Source organism: Crotalus tigris, unplaced genomic scaffold, assembly GCF_016545835.1.
Source record: "Crotalus tigris isolate CLP2741 ecotype Arizona unplaced genomic scaffold, ASM1654583v1 scf7180000018759.1681925, whole genome shotgun sequence".
Classification (NCBI taxonomy): Eukaryota; Metazoa; Chordata; class Lepidosauria; order Squamata; family Viperidae; genus Crotalus; species Crotalus tigris.
In genome coordinates, this window is record NW_024097185.1 from 319,539 (window position 1) to 341,018 (window position 21,480).

The 21,480-nt window shown below is 36.4% G+C and overlaps 1 protein-coding gene across 13 annotated transcripts in view; it reads right to left on the minus strand.

The window, feature by feature from the left end:
* MAP4K4 (mitogen-activated protein kinase kinase kinase kinase 4) overlaps nucleotides 1–21,480 on the minus strand; it is a 243,155-nt gene that overhangs the window by 53,225 nt on the left and 168,450 nt on the right. For all 13 annotated transcript variants that reach the window (XM_039355760.1, XM_039355770.1, XM_039355763.1 and 10 more), the window contains exons 5-12: nucleotides 19,449–19,559; nucleotides 15,322–15,412; nucleotides 10,691–10,821; nucleotides 8,033–8,087; nucleotides 6,787–6,865; nucleotides 3,206–3,381; nucleotides 2,101–2,173; nucleotides 126–336 (exon numbers count right to left, since the gene is read on the minus strand). In XM_039355760.1, the coding sequence (XP_039211694.1) occupies nucleotides 126–336; nucleotides 2,101–2,173; nucleotides 3,206–3,381; nucleotides 6,787–6,865; nucleotides 8,033–8,087; nucleotides 10,691–10,821; nucleotides 15,322–15,412; nucleotides 19,449–19,559 (927 nt within the window). The remainder of the gene's footprint in view (nucleotides 1–125; nucleotides 337–2,100; nucleotides 2,174–3,205; nucleotides 3,382–6,786; nucleotides 6,866–8,032; nucleotides 8,088–10,690; nucleotides 10,822–15,321; nucleotides 15,413–19,448; nucleotides 19,560–21,480) is intronic.

Sequence of the window (21,480 nt, forward strand, 5' to 3'; positions counted from 1 at the left end):
TGGCAGTGAGTGATAAATTCTGATGTCTTCATGTAGTCATTTAATAGATTCTAAATTCAACCCTTTGGCTCTTTAACAAAAGGCAATTTAAAAAGTGTGCCTTTTCAACCTTGACCCATTTCTACCTCTTCTAGTCTCCTCCTCTGCTCTTTCTGCTGTTCAATGCGCTTTTGTCTTTCTGCCAGCAGCTGCCGCTTGTATTCCTCCTGCTCACGGAGCTGCTGTTCCTGTAGCAGCTGTTGCCTCCGAAGAGCCTCAGAACGCTCCTTGTTTTCCTGCTGCAATCTCAGGAAGTCACGTCTGAGGGTAGATTCTCCAGGCACATTAACAATAGAACTGCATGAGAAAAAAAAGGGCTAAGTCTAAGCAAGTGACTAAACAAAAGTTGGAAACTTCTTTATTTTTACATCTTCGTGTTTTCCTTACAAACACCAGAAATACAGTTGTGCTATTGGAAGCATGGCAGAGAAATAGCAGAGAGTCAGATCAGCAGAAAACAAAATCTCCTCATTTTTGTTTAGAAATTTGGATACTTTTTCAAAACTTATAAAAGGATTACAAAACAAATGCCTGAATTTTAGTATTTAAAAGGTACAGGTAGTCCTCAACTTACAACCACAAATGAACCCAAAATTTCTACTGCTGAGTAACACAATTAATAGCAATAGCAACAGCACTTAGACTCATATACCACTTCACAGTGCTTTACAGCCCTCTGTGAGTGGTTTTACAGAGTCAGCCTATTGCCCCCAACAATCTGAGTCCTCATTTTACTGACCTTGGAAGGATGGAAGGCTGAGTCAACCTTGAACTGATGAGAATCGAACTGCTGGTGGCCAGCAGTCAGCAGAAGAAGCTTGCAGTACTGCATTCTAATTATTGCACCACCATGGTTAAGTGAGTTTTGCCTCATTTTATGATCTTTCTTGCCAGTTGTTAAGTGAATTGCTGCAGTTATTAAATTAGTAACATTGTCGTTAAATTAATCTGGCCTCCATTGACTTTGCTTGTCAGGTGATCACAAAAAGTGATCACATGGCCCTGGGACATTGCAACCGTCATAAATATGAACCAGTTCCCAAGAGTCTGAATTTTGATCACATGGCAGTAGTCAAAAATGTGAAAAATGGTCATAAGTCATTTTCAGTGCCATTGTAACTTTGAACACACTAAATGAACTGTTGTAAGTCAAGGACTACCTCTATTGATTATGTAGTATCAGACAATTCTGTGTTTTGAGTAACTTATAGTGTGCCTCAAGGTAAGTTCTCAAGACGTATACAAAGTCTGAGCAGTCAACATCTTCCTGCTGAGCAATCAAATATTTATTTTACTTCTTTATACTTGAACAATAACAAATATTTTACATACATGTAATCTGTGAGCTATGATTGTAACTGAGCCTAGAATTACAGTCATAATTGTGTGGTCATTAAGTCAAAGCATCAAAGTAATTTTCCAGCCCTTTTTGCAGCAGTTGTTAAGCAAACCTGGCAATCATTAAGCAAACCCATTCATTTGAGCATTTGAATGAACCAGCAAAAAACATCCTAACACAACACACTACCAGTCATAATGCCGACCTATGTGATATCACATGAGAGGGACCAATTACAATGGCTACAAAACACCTGATCTGTGGGCACTGTGACTTTGACGAGTCATAAAATGACCAATTGTTAAGCAATGGCTATTTCTATTTTTATAGAGAAGATTGCATTATAGATATTGAAGAACGTAAATAGTATTATTGTATACTGCCGCTCTATATTCTACTTAAAAAAAACATGGTTCTATTTTCTATTATTAAAAGGCTACAACAAAGCTAATGACTTCACAACTACATAGTGATTTATGCCACATAAATCACTCACTGTGCTCTAGCCCTAAAACAGATTCTACAAATACCTCCAGATACTTCAGAATATTGGCTAAGATTATGAGTTAAGGTATAAGATATCTGAATACCAGATTGTCAAAGGCTCCTTGAGATATTTACCTATTTATTTATTTATTTATTTATCAAATTTAGATACCACCCATCTCATTCACAGAGATAGTTATAACATGGTTCCTAGTCCAATACCAAGATTACATTACCTTGGTTCTCCTTCTTGTTCAGGCACTTCTTCCTCCTCCTCTTCACTTCCACTATATTCATATTCTGTTTCATCTGACAGAAATTGGAGATAAACAGTCATGGCAACAAGCTAAAGCAAATTCCATGAAAAATAATTTTGATCACAAATAAGTCTTAAAAGCTTTCAGGAATAATATGTTTAAAAGCTGTAGAATTCATATGAAAAAGTTCTTTGGTATGATTTCTTTCTGAACTTTAAAGAAAAGGTCCAGAAACTCACAGCGTTATTTAGGCAACTAGTATTAAACTTGAAATTTAAGAAGATTTCACTGTTCTATATCACTACATGATAGTGCTATTTCTCAGGCTCACTCATATAGTTCAGGGGTAGGTAACCTTGGCTCTTTTATGACTCGTGGATTTCAACTCCCAGAATTCCTGAGCCAGACATGCTGGGAGTTGAAGTCCACAAGTTATAAAAGAGCCAAGGTTGCCTACCCCTGGTATAGTTCGTACAGCATAGTCTACATCAAGGGAATAGTCTGCATACTTGCCCTTATTAAAATTATTATTTAAATTTTATACTTGCCCTTATTTAAATGATACAGCAAGAAAGACAACTCTTTTGGTCACATGATACAGGCGATTGAAAACTAGGATCTTCATATGCAAAGTGTTAGTACCCATCAGTTTTTTACCCCCTATATAAACAGCAAACCTCCACGGCAAATAGTTTTCACAATTCCTTTTCTGTTTCCAAAATAGGTTGCCACAGTGCTAGAAGTGAAGCTGGGTGGAAAAACCACTTATCAGAAATAATTATCTATACACTGTATACAGTTTCACACATACAGTTTATCTTTGATGGTGTATAGTTAATCTACTATATAGTACCCATTGTACAGTTTGATAAGTTCACACTGCAGAAAAATTCTTTTGAATTTGCACATTCTGGCTTAACTTTTACTTTTTTCTTTCTGATTTCCTTTCTGTCTCTCTTTTGTTCCAATGTATGTTGTAAAAGAAGTACTAACTTTATTGTTTAAATAATTAGTATATAATTAACATAAGACTTATATTCTATGTATACAGAAATGTGGTTCTACTTTCAAAAATAAAACATACCTTTCTCTCCTCTCTTCTTCCTGGTTCTGTCTATATGATCTTTAAGCTGGATTCTAACTTGTCGTTCATTTGGTTGATCACGTATAAAGGGATGTTTTAACAACTGCTCGGTAGAAGGTCGCTGCATATAATTTTTTACTAAACAGCCTTCTATAAAACTAAAAAACTTCTTTGACCTGAGCAAAAATAAATCACACACACACACACACACATATATATATATATATATATATATATCAGTTATTTGGGAAAGTATGGATTTTTCAGTTAAGAATCCTTTATGTGCTAAAACTATATTTAAATGTAACATTTACAAAGTTTAGAATAACCAGCACTACAGTCCACATGCTGGGACTCAGATAACTTGCTTATAATCTACAAAGAAATGTGAATGTAACATGTCAAGAGAGGGTAATCTTAATTATGTTGAAAACCACTTCTTTTGACAAATCTTTGGAGATATTTCTCTCACATTACTGAAAAAAAAATATTTGTGGAAAAACAGGCAGCTTAGCAAAATTGGACCTCCGTCAAGTCTGGGTCAATCTAAAAAGAACCTGTGATATTATTACAGAGTGAATTAATTTTGTGAGTAAAATAGTCATGTATGTGTATGTATATGTGTATGTGTGTGTGTGTCCACATGGCAACTAGACTAAACTTAAAAATTACACAGGCTAAATGTCAGAATGTGTTCAAGCAATATATATGCACCAAATGAATTTATGTTCCAAATATTGGAAAACTCAGCTCTCTGTCAGAAGGAATATTGTATTAGTCCAACTATACTGTTTATATTGTGTCTGTATTTTATTGTATAAATTATTTTACTTTACAACTCATTCTAGGTAAGTAGTTCTCAATTGAGCCCAAAATTTCTGCTACTAAGTGAAACAGTTGTTAAGAGTATTTTGCCCCATTTTGTGACCTTCCTTGCTACAGTTGTTAAGTGACTGCAGCTCTTAAGTTACTAACATGGTTCTTAAGTGAATCTGGTTTCCCCACTGATTTTGCTTGTAAAAAGTGGATCACATGACCCTGGGACTCATAAATAGGAGTCAGTTGTCAAAGTCTGAATTTTGATCACATGACTATGGGGATGCTGTAATGGTCATGTGAAAAATGGCCATAAGTCACTTTTCTTTAGTGCCGTTGCAACTTTGAATGATCACTAAATGAACTGTTATAAGTTGAGGACTATCAGTACATGTATATAAAGTCATTACTATATGATGGTTATTTCAAATAGTGTTTGTTTACTAATGAACTAGTGTTTGCTTGGGTTAAAGAGCAGCACAATAGTTAAGTACAATTTCTTTGAAAGGATTACCATTTTCTGCATTAAGCTAGAGTGCTTGCGTAGAATATTACCAGCCTTTCAACTCTGCTTAAATTGATTAAACATGCTACTCATACAGTAGTCTTAAAGAAAAAGATGCATCTAAATTTGACATCTGAGTAATTTATAGTGAACTTGGTTTTCATTTCAGTCTTCAAATTAATTCATACTATTTTTAATATAAGATTTAAAAATGAGCAAACACTACTTGTTGTCAAGGTTAAGTTTCATCAACAATTCTGGGTTTAATTTCCCAGTGAGAATTTCATTTTAATTATGATAGTGAAAGCCTCACACATTTTAACAAAGCAATATTCAAGCTAAAAATCAGTGACATTGTTTTCTGTTTACCAGATTTTAGATTAAAAATTAACAAAATTTCTATTAAGATATTATAATGAATAAACTATCTGTTAGCATGGCACTATTTAATAATAATTTTGTTTTGCTCATTATAAATGAAAGTTACTGCAGTATACTTTGCACCAACCATTCTTTCTTTCTCCATCTAATATAACTTGCTCTGTTGTGTGATTCTGGAAGAATGCAAAAGACAAGTATCTGTTGTCTGTCTGTCTCTGTGTGTGTTTTGTGTGTTTGAGTGAGTGGCTGAAAATGTCTATCTGCATTTCCATTTAGGAATATATATGCTCAGATTCAGTATACAATTAAGATTTTCACTGTATGAAAACAAGCAAAAGCAATTAATGATTGGTTTAATGGAAATGGGCAGGATTTTGTGATGTTGGATACTATGCTGGCTTTACAAGTTAATAAGACTTGGATTCTAAAAATGAATAATATGGGCTATAAAATGAACTTGTCTGTTTTGGATCCACAGACCATGTAATCCCACATGCATTTTAATAGTAGCCAGATAAGCTGTCTTTTGTGAGCAAAGACAACCTTATCTTGTTATCCTTCTCAACCCAAGGAATTGATGCATTGTGGCCTTGAATACTAAAGTTCTAATGAGGTAGCATGGTCACTATTAATTACATATCTATTCCTGTGAATTGGTTAATGTCCTTTACAAGCATTCTAAGTCATGAGCACATTTTCAGTAATGTACAATGATTTGCAAGAAAAATGAACATTTAAATACAGAATATTAAAAAAAAAAGCTTTCCTAGGTGCCTTTTTCTTTAAAGGATCACTTTCTCTCTGGGCATGGTAATTTCAGCATGCAAATCAAGTACTATATATTTTAATGCAAGCCAGACAATATGCCACATTCTTATACACATGTACCATGTTTCTTATTGGGCACAAGCAAATTTGGGGGGATCCAGAACACTAAGTGGAATTGATATTTAATAACAGAAGCAACATATTAATAAAATATTAATCCCAAAGGAATAGAAATGACTTGTGGACTGGTAATAACTTCAACAATTAAACACAAACAATTCTAGACACAAAGCTGCTCTGCTTTAAATGAGATACAGGTAATCCCCGAGTTACGAGCGTTCACTTAACGCTCGTTCAAAGTTACATGATGAGCGCCCCTAGTGCTTATGAGCAAGTCCCGAAGTTACGAATATTGCAGCATCACGGCAGTCATTCGCCCTTACGAGCGACTGCAGTGGCTCTGCAACATTCACCCTGATTTTTCCCTCCCTTCCCACCCTTGCCCGGGTTTCCCTATGCACCAGGCCTTCAATACTCACCCTGCGAAGATAGAGATCCTTGGGTTTCTTAGCTGCTCCAGGCCTTCAGTGCGTTCGCAGAGAATGGAAGCCTAAAGTGCTCAGATTCAGTAGCATACAACTCTTATTTTTATATTCCTGTAAATTACTTTTTGTAAAGGTAAAGGTTTCCCCTTTCCAGTTATGTCTGACACTATGAGGCGGTGCTCATCTCTGTTTCTTAGCTGAAGGAATGTTGTCTGAGGACATTTCTATGGTCATGTGGCCAGCATGACTATATGCCAAGGTGCATGGAACATTGTTGCCTTCTCAATGAAATGGTACCTATTTATCTACTCGCATTTGCATGCTTTCAAACTGCTAATTGGGCAGGAGCTCAGGCAAGTAAAGGGAGCTAGCCCTGTCACATGGTGCTCAGGTCTTGAATCTGGGCTGTCAGCTTTCTAGCTGACAAGTTCAGCGTCTTTAACCGCTGAGCCATTGTGTCCCCTTAAATTATTTTTTAGATCAATGTAAAGAAAGCTCTGTCTTGTGAATGAAACTGCTATGGCAAAATCAGACAAAAAGCAACCACATCAACTAACCCTACATACCATTTCTTGGACTTTAGCCGTGGAGGTGGATTTCTGGGAATAAGAAACAGGGCTCTCATTGGATGCATATCACAAAGGGCTAAAAAAGAAATAAAAAAGTTGCATGGTTGATTTTTCAGCTCTATCATATTATTATATCTACATATATTTAACATTGTAAACTAAGCAGTGATGGGATTACGACAAGAACAAAAGATTATAGCTATAAAATTACCTCTTCACATAGCCCCTGGAAATTAAAGACCAAACACTCATTTCCTTTGCAAAACAGTATATAAGGGATTTGTCATGTGCAATAAGCTCTGTGACATTCTATAAGCACTAAACATTAAGTCTGTTAATAACATAAACAGGGATCTAATAGCACCTTTTTTGAAAACAAATTTTATTCAAAGCCATAAGCTGCTATCATCAGATGAACAGGATCATCAAACAATGTTGATCATTAATCAGAGTTGAACTGACATTTATAAAACATTTCAGGCAATCTCACAAGGTCTCAACTGCCCACTCTGTTTTTTTAAACACAATTGTTAATTGATAACTATAACCTCTCCCACATGAAATATACATCTGTATAACTAACCTATCCTCCCATTCCCCCCCCCCCTCATCCCTTACCCATTTTAAAGTCTACATCAGTCCAGACATTCCATGCATTTGATTGGACTGAAGTGAAAGTTCATGTTTTTAAATAAAATGTGTTACTTGGAAAAGGTGCTACCAGATTCCCCATCTTTTGCCCCCACAGACCAGCACAGCTCTCTTCTTATAATGAGGTAATAGTCTTAGAATCTGCATCAGAATCAAATACCTCATCAGAAAGTTTATATGGACTCAATATCAATTCAATAATTCTGTACTGCAGGGTTTGTTCTATTGTTTGATTTCTATTGGCTTAGCACAATCACTGCAAAACGAGGCTTTAACACAGCTGCCTAATAATTTCTATTTATGGTACTTAATATTACAACAACAACAATAACAACAACTTTATTGTCACTTTGAATGTACACCAATTGGCATACATAAAAATGAAATGTCGTTGCATACAGCTATCAAAGGGCCACCAGTTCATGGCCAGCTCAAGTTTCAGAATGACCATTTTAGTCCATTTTCTGCCTTAGAGTGGGAAGATCATTGTGTTTCCAAATATTCCAAGGGTACATTTAGATTTACAAAGAGTAAATGAAATAGGTTGCATTTCTGAAATCATACAAATAAACAATATATATGTATCACTTACGGGGAGCGCCTTCTGCCATCTCAATGGCTGTAATGCCGCATGACCAAAGGTCACTCTACAGAGGAAGACTATATGTTAGCAAACACATTATCCACTTTTCTCTCAGTCAATTATAGCTCATACATTATAAAGGAAAGATCAGAATTACAAAAACAAAACAAAACCCAATCCCACTGCTTTTAAATAGTTTCATTTTTTTACAATTTGACTGCAGAAATAAATAACATGTGTTATTTACCTATTTAATATAAAAAATAAAGTAATTTATGAAGGACAATGTCTAGTATCTTTGCAGATGAAGCCTCTTCCACTTCAAAGTTTATATTTCATTTTTTTGCAAATAATGCAGATATTTATATTCACATGTTTTAATAATAATAATAATAGTAGTAGTAGTAGTAGTAGTAATAATAATGATGATGATGATGATGATGATGATGTTGGAAGGGACCTTGGAAGTCATCGAGTCCAACCCCCTGCTCAGGCAGGAACCCTACACCATTTCAGACAAATGGCTGTCCAATCTCTTCTTAAAAACTTCCAGTATTGGAGCATTCACCACTTCTGGAGGCAGGTTGTTCCATTGGTTAACTGTTCTAACTGTCAGGAAGTTTCTCCTTAGTTCTAAGTTGCTTCTCTCCTTGATCAGTTTCCATCCGCTGCTTCTCGTCCTGCCCTCAGGCGCTTTGGAGAATAGCTTGACTCCCTCTTCTCTGTGGCAGCCCCTGAGATATTGGAACACTGCTATCATGTTCCCCCTTGTCCTTCTCTTCGTTAAACTAGACATACCCAATTCCAGCAATTGTTCCTTATATGTTTTAGCCTCCAGTCCCCTAATCATCCTGTGTGTCTGGAGGGGAAAATAACCCTTTTCTATCTGTGGATGCAACATTTCTGTAAATTCTGTATCTTTCGATTATATTTTTTTTAGCAGATGTTTTTCTGACATTCTGGATATGCAATTACTTAGAAATCTAAACCAAATTGTTGGGCGTTGCATCAACAGGAAAGCAAAGATTGTATAAAATTAAACTACTAGGACATTAAGTGTACTGTAGAACACTCAAGAACACTACTATAAAAATAGTAAATCTCATAAATCTTTGCCAATATATTGCTTGTTTCAAACTAAATGTAAAAATAAATTTAAGAGTACAAGATTAAAAAATGTGGGTATGTTACTGCTCAGTAGCCTACTAGGTTTTTAACTAACAACTCCTAAAACATGAATTCTATTTTAAAAAAATTGAAGATGTTTATCAGATCTGAAACAATGCAAACTCTCTTAGCCCCAATGCAAACATAGCCAATAATAGAACACATTTTGAAAGGCAATATAGTTACTTAATAGTAAGGAGCAAACATTGAGAAGGAAGGAAGGAAGGAAGGAAGGAAGGAAGGAAGGAAGGAAGGAAGGAAGGAAGGAAGGAAGGAAGGAAGGAAGGAAGGAAGGAAGGAAGGAAGGAAGGAAGGAAGGAAAATATTTTTCTTTACTTTAGTACTAACATGGAAATTTATAATAGGCTGTACTCAGCTTTCCTCAAACTAGTGTCACTGAAATATCCTGGACTGTAATTCCTATTATGTCTGACCAGTATAACTAAATTAAGGAAAATTGATAACCTTCAATCAGAGTGACCACATTTAATTTCTATCTGTCTTATTCTTATTGGCATTTCAGGACTGGAAAAAAAATAAAGGAACTATTTGTCAATATAAAGAACAGCTGGAAACAACTGTGTCTCAAAGTATGGGTTTTTTAATGAAATCTACCAGGTATCGCAATAAAATATCCCATTTTGCATTTTTACTAATGAAGTCAATTTTATATCACTGACTTCCATATTTTATCCATGCTGCAGGACAGACCATTCAGTTATAAACAGTTAATATCATCTCCAGTATTATTAATCTCCTGTCCCTCTTATTCCACATCCATACACAGTCCAAAACCCAACTAGTTAGGACCAGTGGTTAAAAATACTGAACTAAAAATGGGAAGATTGTGAGTTCTCATTCTGCCCTAGACATGGAAACCAGTTACTTCTTTTTGGCCAGTTGCTTTTTTTAGCCCTGGAACAAGGCAAGAGCAAACCACTTTTGAAAAATGTGTAAATTTGCTATGTAGTCACCAGGAATCAAGCTGATTCAAAGGCCCACACATAAACCAAGTAGGAGTTTAGGCTCCCTGCTGTTTGAAAGGCTGCAGGAACATGAATATGGTGGGACGATGACACCTACAAAGGAGCATCGACCTTTTGTCTCAAAATGATTTGAGGGGAGGCATCAAGTAATCACCTGATTGACGGCCCTTGAGTCCAAAAATATAACCTTTTTTGTTTCCTACAACAGAAGCGCTAAAAATGGGCAACATTTGATATCTAAAACAGTAAGCTTTGACATTGCAAGAGTAATTTCATACACAGAACTATTTATATATTTGAGATTATCAGGTGCGATCTAAGATTTTTTCCCCAGGTTATGTTGGGTTATCTTGCTCCCAATTTAGTGAGAAAACTTCCTTAGTCAAAAGAAGAAATATAATGCTTTCCTTACAAAACTTAATGATTATTTATGAAATAAAGACATTTGTTTAGAAAACTAATAGATGAAAGTACAGGAAATATGACACAATTATTTTGTTAATATTTTTCTTACTCGATAGTCATATGTTGCATCTGGATTTTCATCGCAGGCAATAACTTCTGGAGCCATCCAATAAGGCGTCCCAATAAAAGTATTTCTTCTACCAACAGTCCTGTCCAGCTGAGCACTAACACCAAAATCCACTATATTCAAATGGAAGAGATGGAGAATCTTGTGAAATTATAACTAATTAATACAAGCCAAGCAATCAATTAAAGATTGAAGCACATGAAATGCCATTAATTGCAACTTATCATATTTTTCATTGTAAGATAGTATTTTTTATCAAACCTAGTCTTCGTATTAAAGTTTGAAAGAATACCATACTCAAAGACAAAGTAATAATAAACTAGAAAGTATATTCACAAATCTAGAAAAACTTTTTATGCCACATTTATTATCTTTAGGTTACTTTTGACACAGTATCTAAATGATGGTATAAATTTAAATACACTACAATAGACGAACATCTACTTCTGCTGCTCATTAAAATTCATGAATGTAAGATTGAAGGTCAGGTACAGTAACCAAGAACATGTCATACCAGTAAGATGGGGAGCTAGGCAAGGATGCGCATTTGGCTCTACTTTATTAATTATATAAACTTATTGGTTCTTCACTTAAGTAACTCTACATTTCATTTTCCCAAATTATCCCACAGACATATCAATTACTGCTGATGAAGCAATAATTGTACCATTGACTTCCACCAGTCTTAAAAAAGACCTTGGTCTTAAAAGATCACTTATGAATTATTATATTGAGGAGAAATTAATAATAAATTATTCTAAGACCAAGATTATCTATCTATCTATCTATCTATCTATCTATCTATCTATCTATCCATCCATCCATCCATCTATCTCCCTCCCTCCCTCCCTCCCTCCCTCCCTCTATGAAAATGTATTTCATAAATTCATTGAAGTTACAGGAACCTTGGGGGGAGATGAGTGACAAAGCAATATTGGAATTCAACAATATGCAAGCACAAGCAATAGGAAAAAAAGTCAAACTAGAATCTTGGACTTCAAAAGAGCTGATTTCAATAAACTTAGAGAAAGATTGAGAAGGATTCCATGGATGAGAATCTTCAAGGGGAAAACAACCCAAGAAGCTTGGGAAACTTTGAAAAGTGAGATTATAAAAACCCAGTCTAGCACAATTCCAATGAAGAAGAAAAAAATAAAAGAGATCTCAAAAGAAACCAGGATGGCTGCATAAAGAACTTTCTGATAAAAGGAAAGGCAAAAAGGACAAGTGTGAAAAGTGGAAAGAGGGGTACAAAACTAAGGCAGAATATCAGCAAATAGACTGAACCTGCAAAGATGAAGTCAGGAAAACTTTAGCTTTAGCTCAAAATGAAATAAGGCTTGTGACAAAAGTCAAAAATAACAAAAAAAAAGCTTATTTCAACCCGTTAAAAACAAGAAAAAAGTCAAGGAAATGATTGGTCCATTAATGGGAGAAAATGGCATGAAGGAGATGAACAGCAGGGAGAAAACAGACCTGCTTAACTCATTTTTTGCATCTGTCTTTACATAAAAAGAAAAAACCGTCCAACCTATTTAAAAAATACTGTAAAATGCATATTACTAATGCAAGTCAAAATAAGCAAAAAAAAAAAAAAAAGATAAGAGAATACCTATTCACTCTGGATGAGTCCAAATCACAGAACCAGATGGCTTCCATCTTAAGGTTCTGAAGGAACTGGCAGATGTGATCTCAGAACCACTGAACTATATCTTTCAAAGATCCTGGAGCATAGAGAACTACCAGACAACTAGAAAAGGGCTAATGTAGTTCCCATCTTCAAAAAAGGGGAAAAATAGATCCAAGAAACTACAGATCTATCAGCCTGACCTCAATACCTGGGAAGATTCTAGAAAAGATAATTCTAGCAAGGAATCTGTGAACACCTAGAACAGTGGTTCTCAATCTTTTTAAACTGGCGACCCCGGTCATGAGCAGGTGGCGCGCATGCATGGTGCGCCCCCTGCGCGGCACACATGCGCGGCGCCGCCCCCTGCGTGGTGTGCATGCGCGGCACCACCTCCATGCACCCCTGCATGGCACGTGTGCACGGGGGCGCCCATGCGCGGTGCGTATGTGCAGCACTGCTCCATGCGCCACTTCCTGCGTGGCGCGCATGCGTGGCAGCGCCCCATGCGCCGGCTGAAAAAAAATGGCAGATCGCGTTGTTTGGCGACCCCCATGAAATGGTCGTTCGACCCCAAATGGGGTCACAACCCACAGGTTGAGAACCGCTAACCTAGAAGCAAACAAAGTCATAACCAGAAACCAACATGGGTTTCTCCAAAACAGATCATGCCAGACAAATTTTACAAAATTAGTGGACCAGCAAAATGCTGTAGATATAATTTACTTGGACTTCAGTAAGGCATTTGATAAAGTATACACAACCCACTACTTTGTAAAATAGAAAAAAGTGGGTTAGACAGCATCACCACTAGGTGGATTCATAACTGGCTCACCAACTGCATTCAACGTGTAGTCTTTAATGAAACTGCATTTAAATGGAGGGAAGTATGCAATGGGGTACCCCGGCTCTGTCTTAGGCCCAGTACTCTTCAATATCTTATCAATGATTTAGATGAGGGAACAGAAGGGGAACTCATCAAATTTGCAGATGACACCAAGCTGGCAGAAGTAGCCAAACAGTCCAGAAAATAGGCTCAAGATACAAGTATCTCGACAGACTTGAACACTGAGCCCTTTCCAACAAGATAAAATTGTGAGAAAAGTAAGGTTTTACATTTAGGCAAGAAAAACCAAATGCATAGGTATAGAACAGGTAGTACCTGGCTCAATAGTAAATGTGAGAGGGATCTTGGAGTCCTAGTGGACAATCACTTGAATATGAGCCAGCAGTGTGCTGCAACTGCCAAAAAAGCCAATGCAGGTCCATTTAGCAAGACCAAGAAGAAGGGTCCTCTCCATGGTGGTTCCCTCTCTGAAATGGGACAACTCACCACATCCATGTGAGTAGGTCCAGCTGTCAGCAAAAGCAGGAGAGCTCATCTCCTCTCTCAGCTTCACCTCTATCAAGCAGTCCAGCCATCTCCCAAAGCTGCATCTCCCAACTCTCAGGTTCTTGGACTAGGGCTTAGCTCCAGTTGATGACAGCACAAAGAAATTAAGCCAGTAAGATCCAGGGGAGTTCAGGGGAAGTCTAGAAGGATCCAGGGGATTCCAAGGGAGCCACACAATCATAAATCGGCCATCTTCTTTTTCCATCTCCTCCATATCCACTTCCAACTGCTCCTTTCTGATCTCCCCTCTCCTCAAATTCTCAGATTCTCTTTTTCTCTGTTTCTCCACCCTCTCATCAAATTTATCATGCCTATCTTCCTCTCACCTTCCTCTCGACACTCTCCTCGTCCACAAGCCAATCTCAACATAAAAAAAAAAATCCCTCTGCAAAATATTTTTGGATCTCCATCAACAAACCCACTCTGCCATCATCTTAATCTTCAATAATCCTGGTTCATAATTCCTGGTTCAATTAAGTTGCTTGCAACTAAAGCCCAAACAGAAATGCTACATGGGGCTAAATTATGACCATATAACAGCAAGGTTACCCTAGAAATAAATAAAAAATTCTGAGATGCATCTTCAGTTACTCACTGCATCCCAAGTAAAATACTTCAATAAGAAGTGGAGGTCAATCCAACTTTTTGGATTTTGAATCTTTACTACTGGCTAAAACTATAGCACAATCTTGGTGGACTGACCTCACTAATGTTGGCAACCACAAATCATCTTGGAAACCAGTTATTCAAAGGAAACTGAACCATTATGGCTTTTCCAATGATGGCATTTTAATTTTAGGGTTAGATTAATATTAGGGCAAAGGATCTTCAATATAGAAAGCCAAGCAGAAATTGCTACTTTCCTCTCACAACTTATTTGTAAATACAGGAACGTCTCGACTTATAACCATGGTTCAAAGTTACCACAGCACTGAAAAAATGACTTACAACCTATTCTTGAAGTTATGATCATTGTACCATGCCATGTTTGCAATTTAGGTGCTTGGCAACTGGATTGCATTTATGAGAGATGCAGAATCCTGCAGTCAGGAGACCACAGTTTGTGACCTTTCAAGCTGGCTTCTAAGATTCAGATCAATGAGGAAGCCATGCACGCTTAACAATCACATGATTTGTTTAATAACCATGATAGAAAATAATAGGTCTCATGTCTTAAGTTGCAGAGTGAGATAGATGATCTTTAAATGATTTTGCTCTATTATGGCTACAGGGTTGGGGCCTTTCAACACCTTTTTATGTACCTAATAGCTTGGATCTTAAGCATTAATGTAAGGATATCCTAACATATTCAAATCCAACAATTTTGGTATTCTCAGAAAAGGGAAGATATTAAAATTCAAAAGAAGAAAAAGTACACGAGATGTTAAAAAGTAACTAAACATTGATTTTGAGTTAGAGAACTAATTTTTTTTATTACTAAATAAATTATGATAAATTTACACTCTATAAAACTTCCCTGAATAGTATTAACTATTTCTCAATACTTCTCCAGCTATGCTGTTACTAGATGAAAGAATAATTGAGATGAAGTAATAAGCCAGAAGGCCATTAAGAACAGTCTAATTAACTTACCTAATTTCACTTCTGCATTTTCTGTTAACAATACATTCTGTCCTTTAATGTCTCGATGAATCACATGATGGGCATGTAGATGTGCCAATCCCTGCATTTTTTTTTTTTGAAAAAAAAAGCAAGATAATTCATGTGAAACAATTCAGTTTCTTTTTTCTTAAATATGCAACATTCAGACTTGCAGTATGGCATACTATGGTCCATATGTTCTTTAACAATAGGAACTGTAGGTGATGTTTTATTAACCAGATTACTCATAAAACATACGGAAAGTTACAAAGGACCATGAATAATTTTACACTGTTTAATATATATATATATATATATATAAAACAACATCATAACTTTTAAAACATTTCTGGAAAATACTTGATGACAAACCAATCTACAAATCTTTACGAAATATTACTGGCAAGATTAGAAAAAATATATAACAAGCAAAGTATCATTAGAAAGGAAACCTAGTTATTTGCTATATTACCTATAACTGATAATGCTAATATAAATTTTGTAAGGCTGAATAATCCATAAGGTTGAAACAAATTCTGTAAAATATTATTTATAAATATTTTATAAATATAAAAATCCTGACAATTCTTTGCTTCTTTTCATTCATTTCTACATCAATGAAATAAGGGCTACCTATAAGCAATACACTTTGAGCCAATTGCTTTTTATGAATGGAATATTACCACCACCAATAATCATGAATTTTCTGCCAAAAGAAACAAGAAAAAATTACTTGAATTAGACTGATAAGAGAACTTAATAAAATTAGGTTCTTGTACAAAAAGACAAGACATTATAGCAAGACATTATAGAATATAAAATAGCAATGATAATAACTTTATTCAATAATTAACACTACACAAGCTATTATTGTAATGTATTCTTAGAGAGAAATTTTTCTATACAGTGAGGGGAAAAATTATTTGATCCCCTGCTAATTTTGTATGTTTGCCCACTGACAAAGAAATGATCAGTCTATAATTGTAATGGTAGGTTAATAATGAAAGACAGTATAACAACAAAAAAATCCAGAAAAATGCATTTCAAAAAAGTTATAAATTGATTTGCATTTTAATGAGTGAAATAAGTATTTGACCCCTTCACAAAACATGACTTAGTACTTGATGGCAAAACCCTTGTTGGCTATCACAGAGGTCAGACGTTTCTTGTAGTTGGCCACCAGGTTTGCACACATCTCAGGAGGGATTTTGTCCCACTCTTCTTTGCAGATCCTCTCCAAGACATTAAGGTTTCAAGGATGACATTTGGCAGCTTGAACCTTCAGCTCCCTCCACAGATTTTCTATGGAAATAAGGTCTGGAGACTGGCTAGGCCATTCCAGGTCCTTAATGTGCTTCTTCATTCATTCATTCGTTCATTCATTCTTTGTCGTCATTTTCTGAAAGTTTTTTAATTGTAAGTTTAGGTTAAAGATATTTATGTTTTTAATCACATCATGATTTGAAACAATTGTCATTTGGATTTGTTGCAGCATTGTATACATTTCCTCCTGGACAATATTTGCCTTGTCTTGGAGTATTGCTCCTGCAAATCTCTGATGTTCCAGGCTTGCGCCTTCAGAAGGAAATATTAGGTGTGGTTTCCTGCCACTTTTAGATAAGGTATGCAACATCCATTTTGTCTCTCCCCTTCAGACAGTCTTTCACCTGTACCATAGTCTCTGTGATTAGCCTTGTCAAACCAGCCAATCTTAAAATCCAAACAACCAACTCTTATATAGTTATCTTTATATGATTTTTTTATAATCCAATGTGTTTCCAATTGTCAAAGCACCACTTACAATGATCAGCCAGCCAAATTCCAGAATGTTTAACCACCTAAGAGCTTTCCAGTAAATCCCCCCCAGAAGATTAGCCAAAAGTCAAGGTTTTTCTTTCTCTGCAAACAATTCTTGAGCCTAGAGATCATAGCTCAGCAAGTGTTTATAATCCCAGAAGGTCAGCAGTTTTTAAAACAAGTATAGTTCTCACTCTGTAGTAGGTGGCCCAGTGTTTTTTCTTTCCTCTGTTCCCAGCTGTTCTCTATTTGGCTAAAAGTCACTGAGGTTCAAAGGTACAAGTTGTTCTTTATTTCTGGGTGTCTTGCCAATTTCTGAGTCAATGCAGCTGTTGTTCTATGCTCTAATCCTCCACTAGATGTCAGACGCTATTCATTTTCCAATTTTTTAAAACAAAGAATTGTTTTCTTGTAGTTTCATCCATACTCTTTCAGATATGAAATCTTAATAGTTTTCATAATTTTCAGATTTATCCAGACTGTAGTCTTCATTTCAATATATTTCTGCCCCCCATAAAAATTAAAGCGCCGCTTCCTTCTATAGAACGGTGGGGATGCAGTCCCCTCCCTTCTCACTTTCAGAGGATTTTTTGCTTCTTGGGGATCTTTTCCAGGAAATCAGTTACAAAATAGAAGAGAGAAGATCAATATTCTCACCTACTTTCAAGCATGCTGTTCACAGTTGTTCTGGTTAGTGCTTTTGGACTTTAGCTGCCGGTAGCTTAGGCTAGTCACTGAGGTGTAGCTAGCCTTTCTCCTTTTGGTTTGGAGGGCTTCCCCCAAATCAAATGAATCGACCACCATCATTCCACGATCATCGTGGGGGCCCCTCCTTCTTCGCCGCTTCTCCAGGGCGACTTTAGACCCATTTAGGGTCCGCTGGCAGGGCAAAACAAGCCATGGAGTGCGGAGCCCCGCAATCCCTCAGCCGTGTGCTACAAGTTCTATTTATCTTCAATCCTGCTACTTCTCTAAATTCCTCTATCTTTTTCAATAATTTCAAGACTGTCTCCAGCAGTTCTTCTAGGATAAATACCAAGTTGTCTGCAAATGCTTGTAATTTATAGCTGTCATCTTTTATCTTGATTCCTTTGATTTCTGAGTCTTGTCTGATGTTTCTATTCAAAATTTCCAGAGTCAATATGAATAACAACGGGGATAGAGGACAACCTTGTCTTGCGCCTTTCTTTATATTAATATTCTCTTTATATTCCCCATTTCACCCAGTTCTCCTCTGAATCATTCAGCTGTTCATTGGCAAACATCAGACAGGCCAGTACATGTGCTTTCTTGAACAGGGAGACCTTGCAGGTGCTGCAGGATTTCAGTCCTTCACGGCATAGTGTGTTACCAATTGTTTTTTTGATGACTATGGTCCCAGCTGCCTTGAGATTACTGACAAGATCTGAGCTGATTCCTCACAGTTCTCACGATCATTGAAAATCCACAAGGTGAGATCTTGCATGGAGCCCCAGACCGAGGGAGATTGACAATTATTTTGTGTTTCTTCCATTTGCAAATAATTGCACCAATTGTTGTTACCTTCTTACCAAGCTGCCCGTTACAGTCTTGTGTATGTCTACAATCCTGTCCCTGACATCCTTGGACAACTCTTTGGTCTTGGCCATGGTGGAGAGTTTGAATCTGATTGATTGTTTGGAATCTGACTGATTGATTGGACAGGTGTCTTTTATACAGGTAACAAGCTGAGATTAAGAACATTCCCTTTAACAGAGTGCTCGTAATCTCAGCTCGTTACCTGTATAAAAGACACCTGGGAGCCAGAAATCTTGCTAATCGATAGGGGATCAGATACTTATTTCACTCATTAAAATGCAAATCAAGTTATAACTTTTTTGAAATGCGTTTTTCTAGATATTTTTTTCTGTCTCTCACTGTTAAAATAAGCTTACCATTAAAATTATAGACTGATCATTTCTTTGTCAGTGGGCAAATATACAAAATCAGCAGGGGAATCAAATAATTTTTTCTCTCACTGTATAAGGGAGAATATAACCTTACCTAGTTATTTGCAGATTAAAGATACTATTTGGTCAGGAATGCAAAGTTCTATTCTATGTGTATGTGTATAAAGTCTCATATAGTTGCAATCTCTGTTATAGAAAAAAACCTTTTTATTGTTAATAATAACTGATAACAGTAATGGTTCCGATAACTTCAAGGTATTTCCTTCATAAGAAGTGCAGTATATGTATCTTGCTTACTTTTTTGGGTAGATAGTAATTTAGAATAAGATGAAAGTTAAAGCAGAATTTAAAACTTAACCATTTAAATAGAAGTATATTTTTCATGTTTCTTACCCTGAGAATTTCTCTGGAGATATATGCTATCCAGTCCTCTTTCAAAGTATTTCCTTTTGTATTCTTCACAAGATCCGTAATAGAGCCTGCACCACAAAACTCCATAACAAGCTACAAAACAGAATACAAAACAATTTATCATTATGTACATCTCCTGTAATTTATTTATCATTATGTGTAACCAATTCTATGTGGGACAAACATCACGTCAATTAAAAAACAGGATTCACAAACATCGGCTGATAATAAAACACCACGATCCCAAATCCTTAAGGTCTACCCACACTGACACCAAACAGCACCAGTTCAATTGGAACAACACAAAAATCATTGGCCATGCTACCACCCACCATGCTCATGAGTTCATCGATGCCTGGCACTCCACAAGCAATTCCATCCACAGACATATCGAACATACGAACCCCTCAGAATCCAAATCAACCTCACAGCCAACCAAAGACAGCACCAACCCTCAACCAACCCATGCAAGCCCCCCCTCACCATCAGTGCACCTCCCAATGACCGTGACCTGATGTAACCTCCCCATCACAAGATTCACTGATGACTTACACCTGACCCATCATAAGACTCATCACAGACTCTCACTTGACACACCCACATCTGAAGCCCTTATAAACAGAAGAACACTGACATCCCCTAACCTCTGCTGAAGATGTTACCTAGTCTGGTTACGAAACGTTCAGAAACCAACCCACAAGCTTGGAGAATGAACCTTCACCCTCATCCTACACCCAAGCTACAGATATTTGCCACTATTGTAAACAAAACAATTGTTCAAAGTATCTTCAGTCCATATATCACATACCCATTTTACTGAAATAAAATAAGTTCCCATAAGAATATACCATATGTATTATAATCTAAACCTCAGTGACAATTTTAAGTTTATTTCATATCAGCCTATTAGCATTCAGAGATTAAGTTGTGCACTTCAGGGCTATAGGTTATATCAGGGGTAGTCAACCTTGGCTCTTTTATGACTTGTGGACTTCAACTCCCAGAATTCCTGAGCCAGCTGTGCTGTACTGGCTCAGGTATTCTGGGAGGTTAAGTTCACGAGTCATAAAAGAGCCAAGGTTGATTACCCCTGGGTTATATTATAAAAAATTCTTAAGTAAAAACTGGCTGCCTAACTACTCTACCTTGGCTCTTCCCAATGTGAAAACTAGCTAGCATAACCTGAATTAATCATGTTTGTTTAAAAATATAAATTATTGTAGCCTTTTTCTTGTTTTCTTCTTGTGACAACACAGGATCACAAACATCTGACAGTGGTTTATCAAAAGAACTGTGGTTTAATATACAACATGAAACAACAACATTCAGGGAGCATACAGAATATAAGGTAGTCAGTTATGTATAAACAGTTCAAGAGAGCTAAAGATTCCAACTGTCATTTCCCTCAGTCTCTTAAAGGGATACTAACCCCAAAATACTTTGCTGACTCACTCTCTGTATATCATCTCTGTTCCGAATGCCTTTACCCAATTTTGATACTTGTCTGAACTCAAAGGCTTCGTTAATATATCCAGCAAATTATTTTCAGAGGAGCAATGCTTTAACTCTATTAGTTTATTCTTTACTGCCTCACTTACATTGCAATATTTGATATCTATGTGTTTACTCCGGCTTCCGATGCGTTCTCCTGTTGCCATTGTTATACATGCAACATTATCTTCCCAAACTGGTATAGCCCCTTTTATGTAAATATTTACATCCTTTAGTAGTTGTACATACCAAGTTAACTCTGAACACGCCTCTGCCAATGCTATAAATTCAGCCTCTGCAGTTGAAAGTGCCACTGAGGATTGTTTTCTAGATTTCCATCCAATTACATTTCTGGCAAATAATATTACAAAACCTGTATTTGATTTTTTATCATTCATATCGTTTGCCCAGTCACTGTCTATATAGCATTGTATTGATAGGTTACTGGATGGTCTCTCTTATCCATAACCCTAGGTCCATTGTTCCCTTTAAATATCGTAATACCCTTTTTATCCAAATCCAA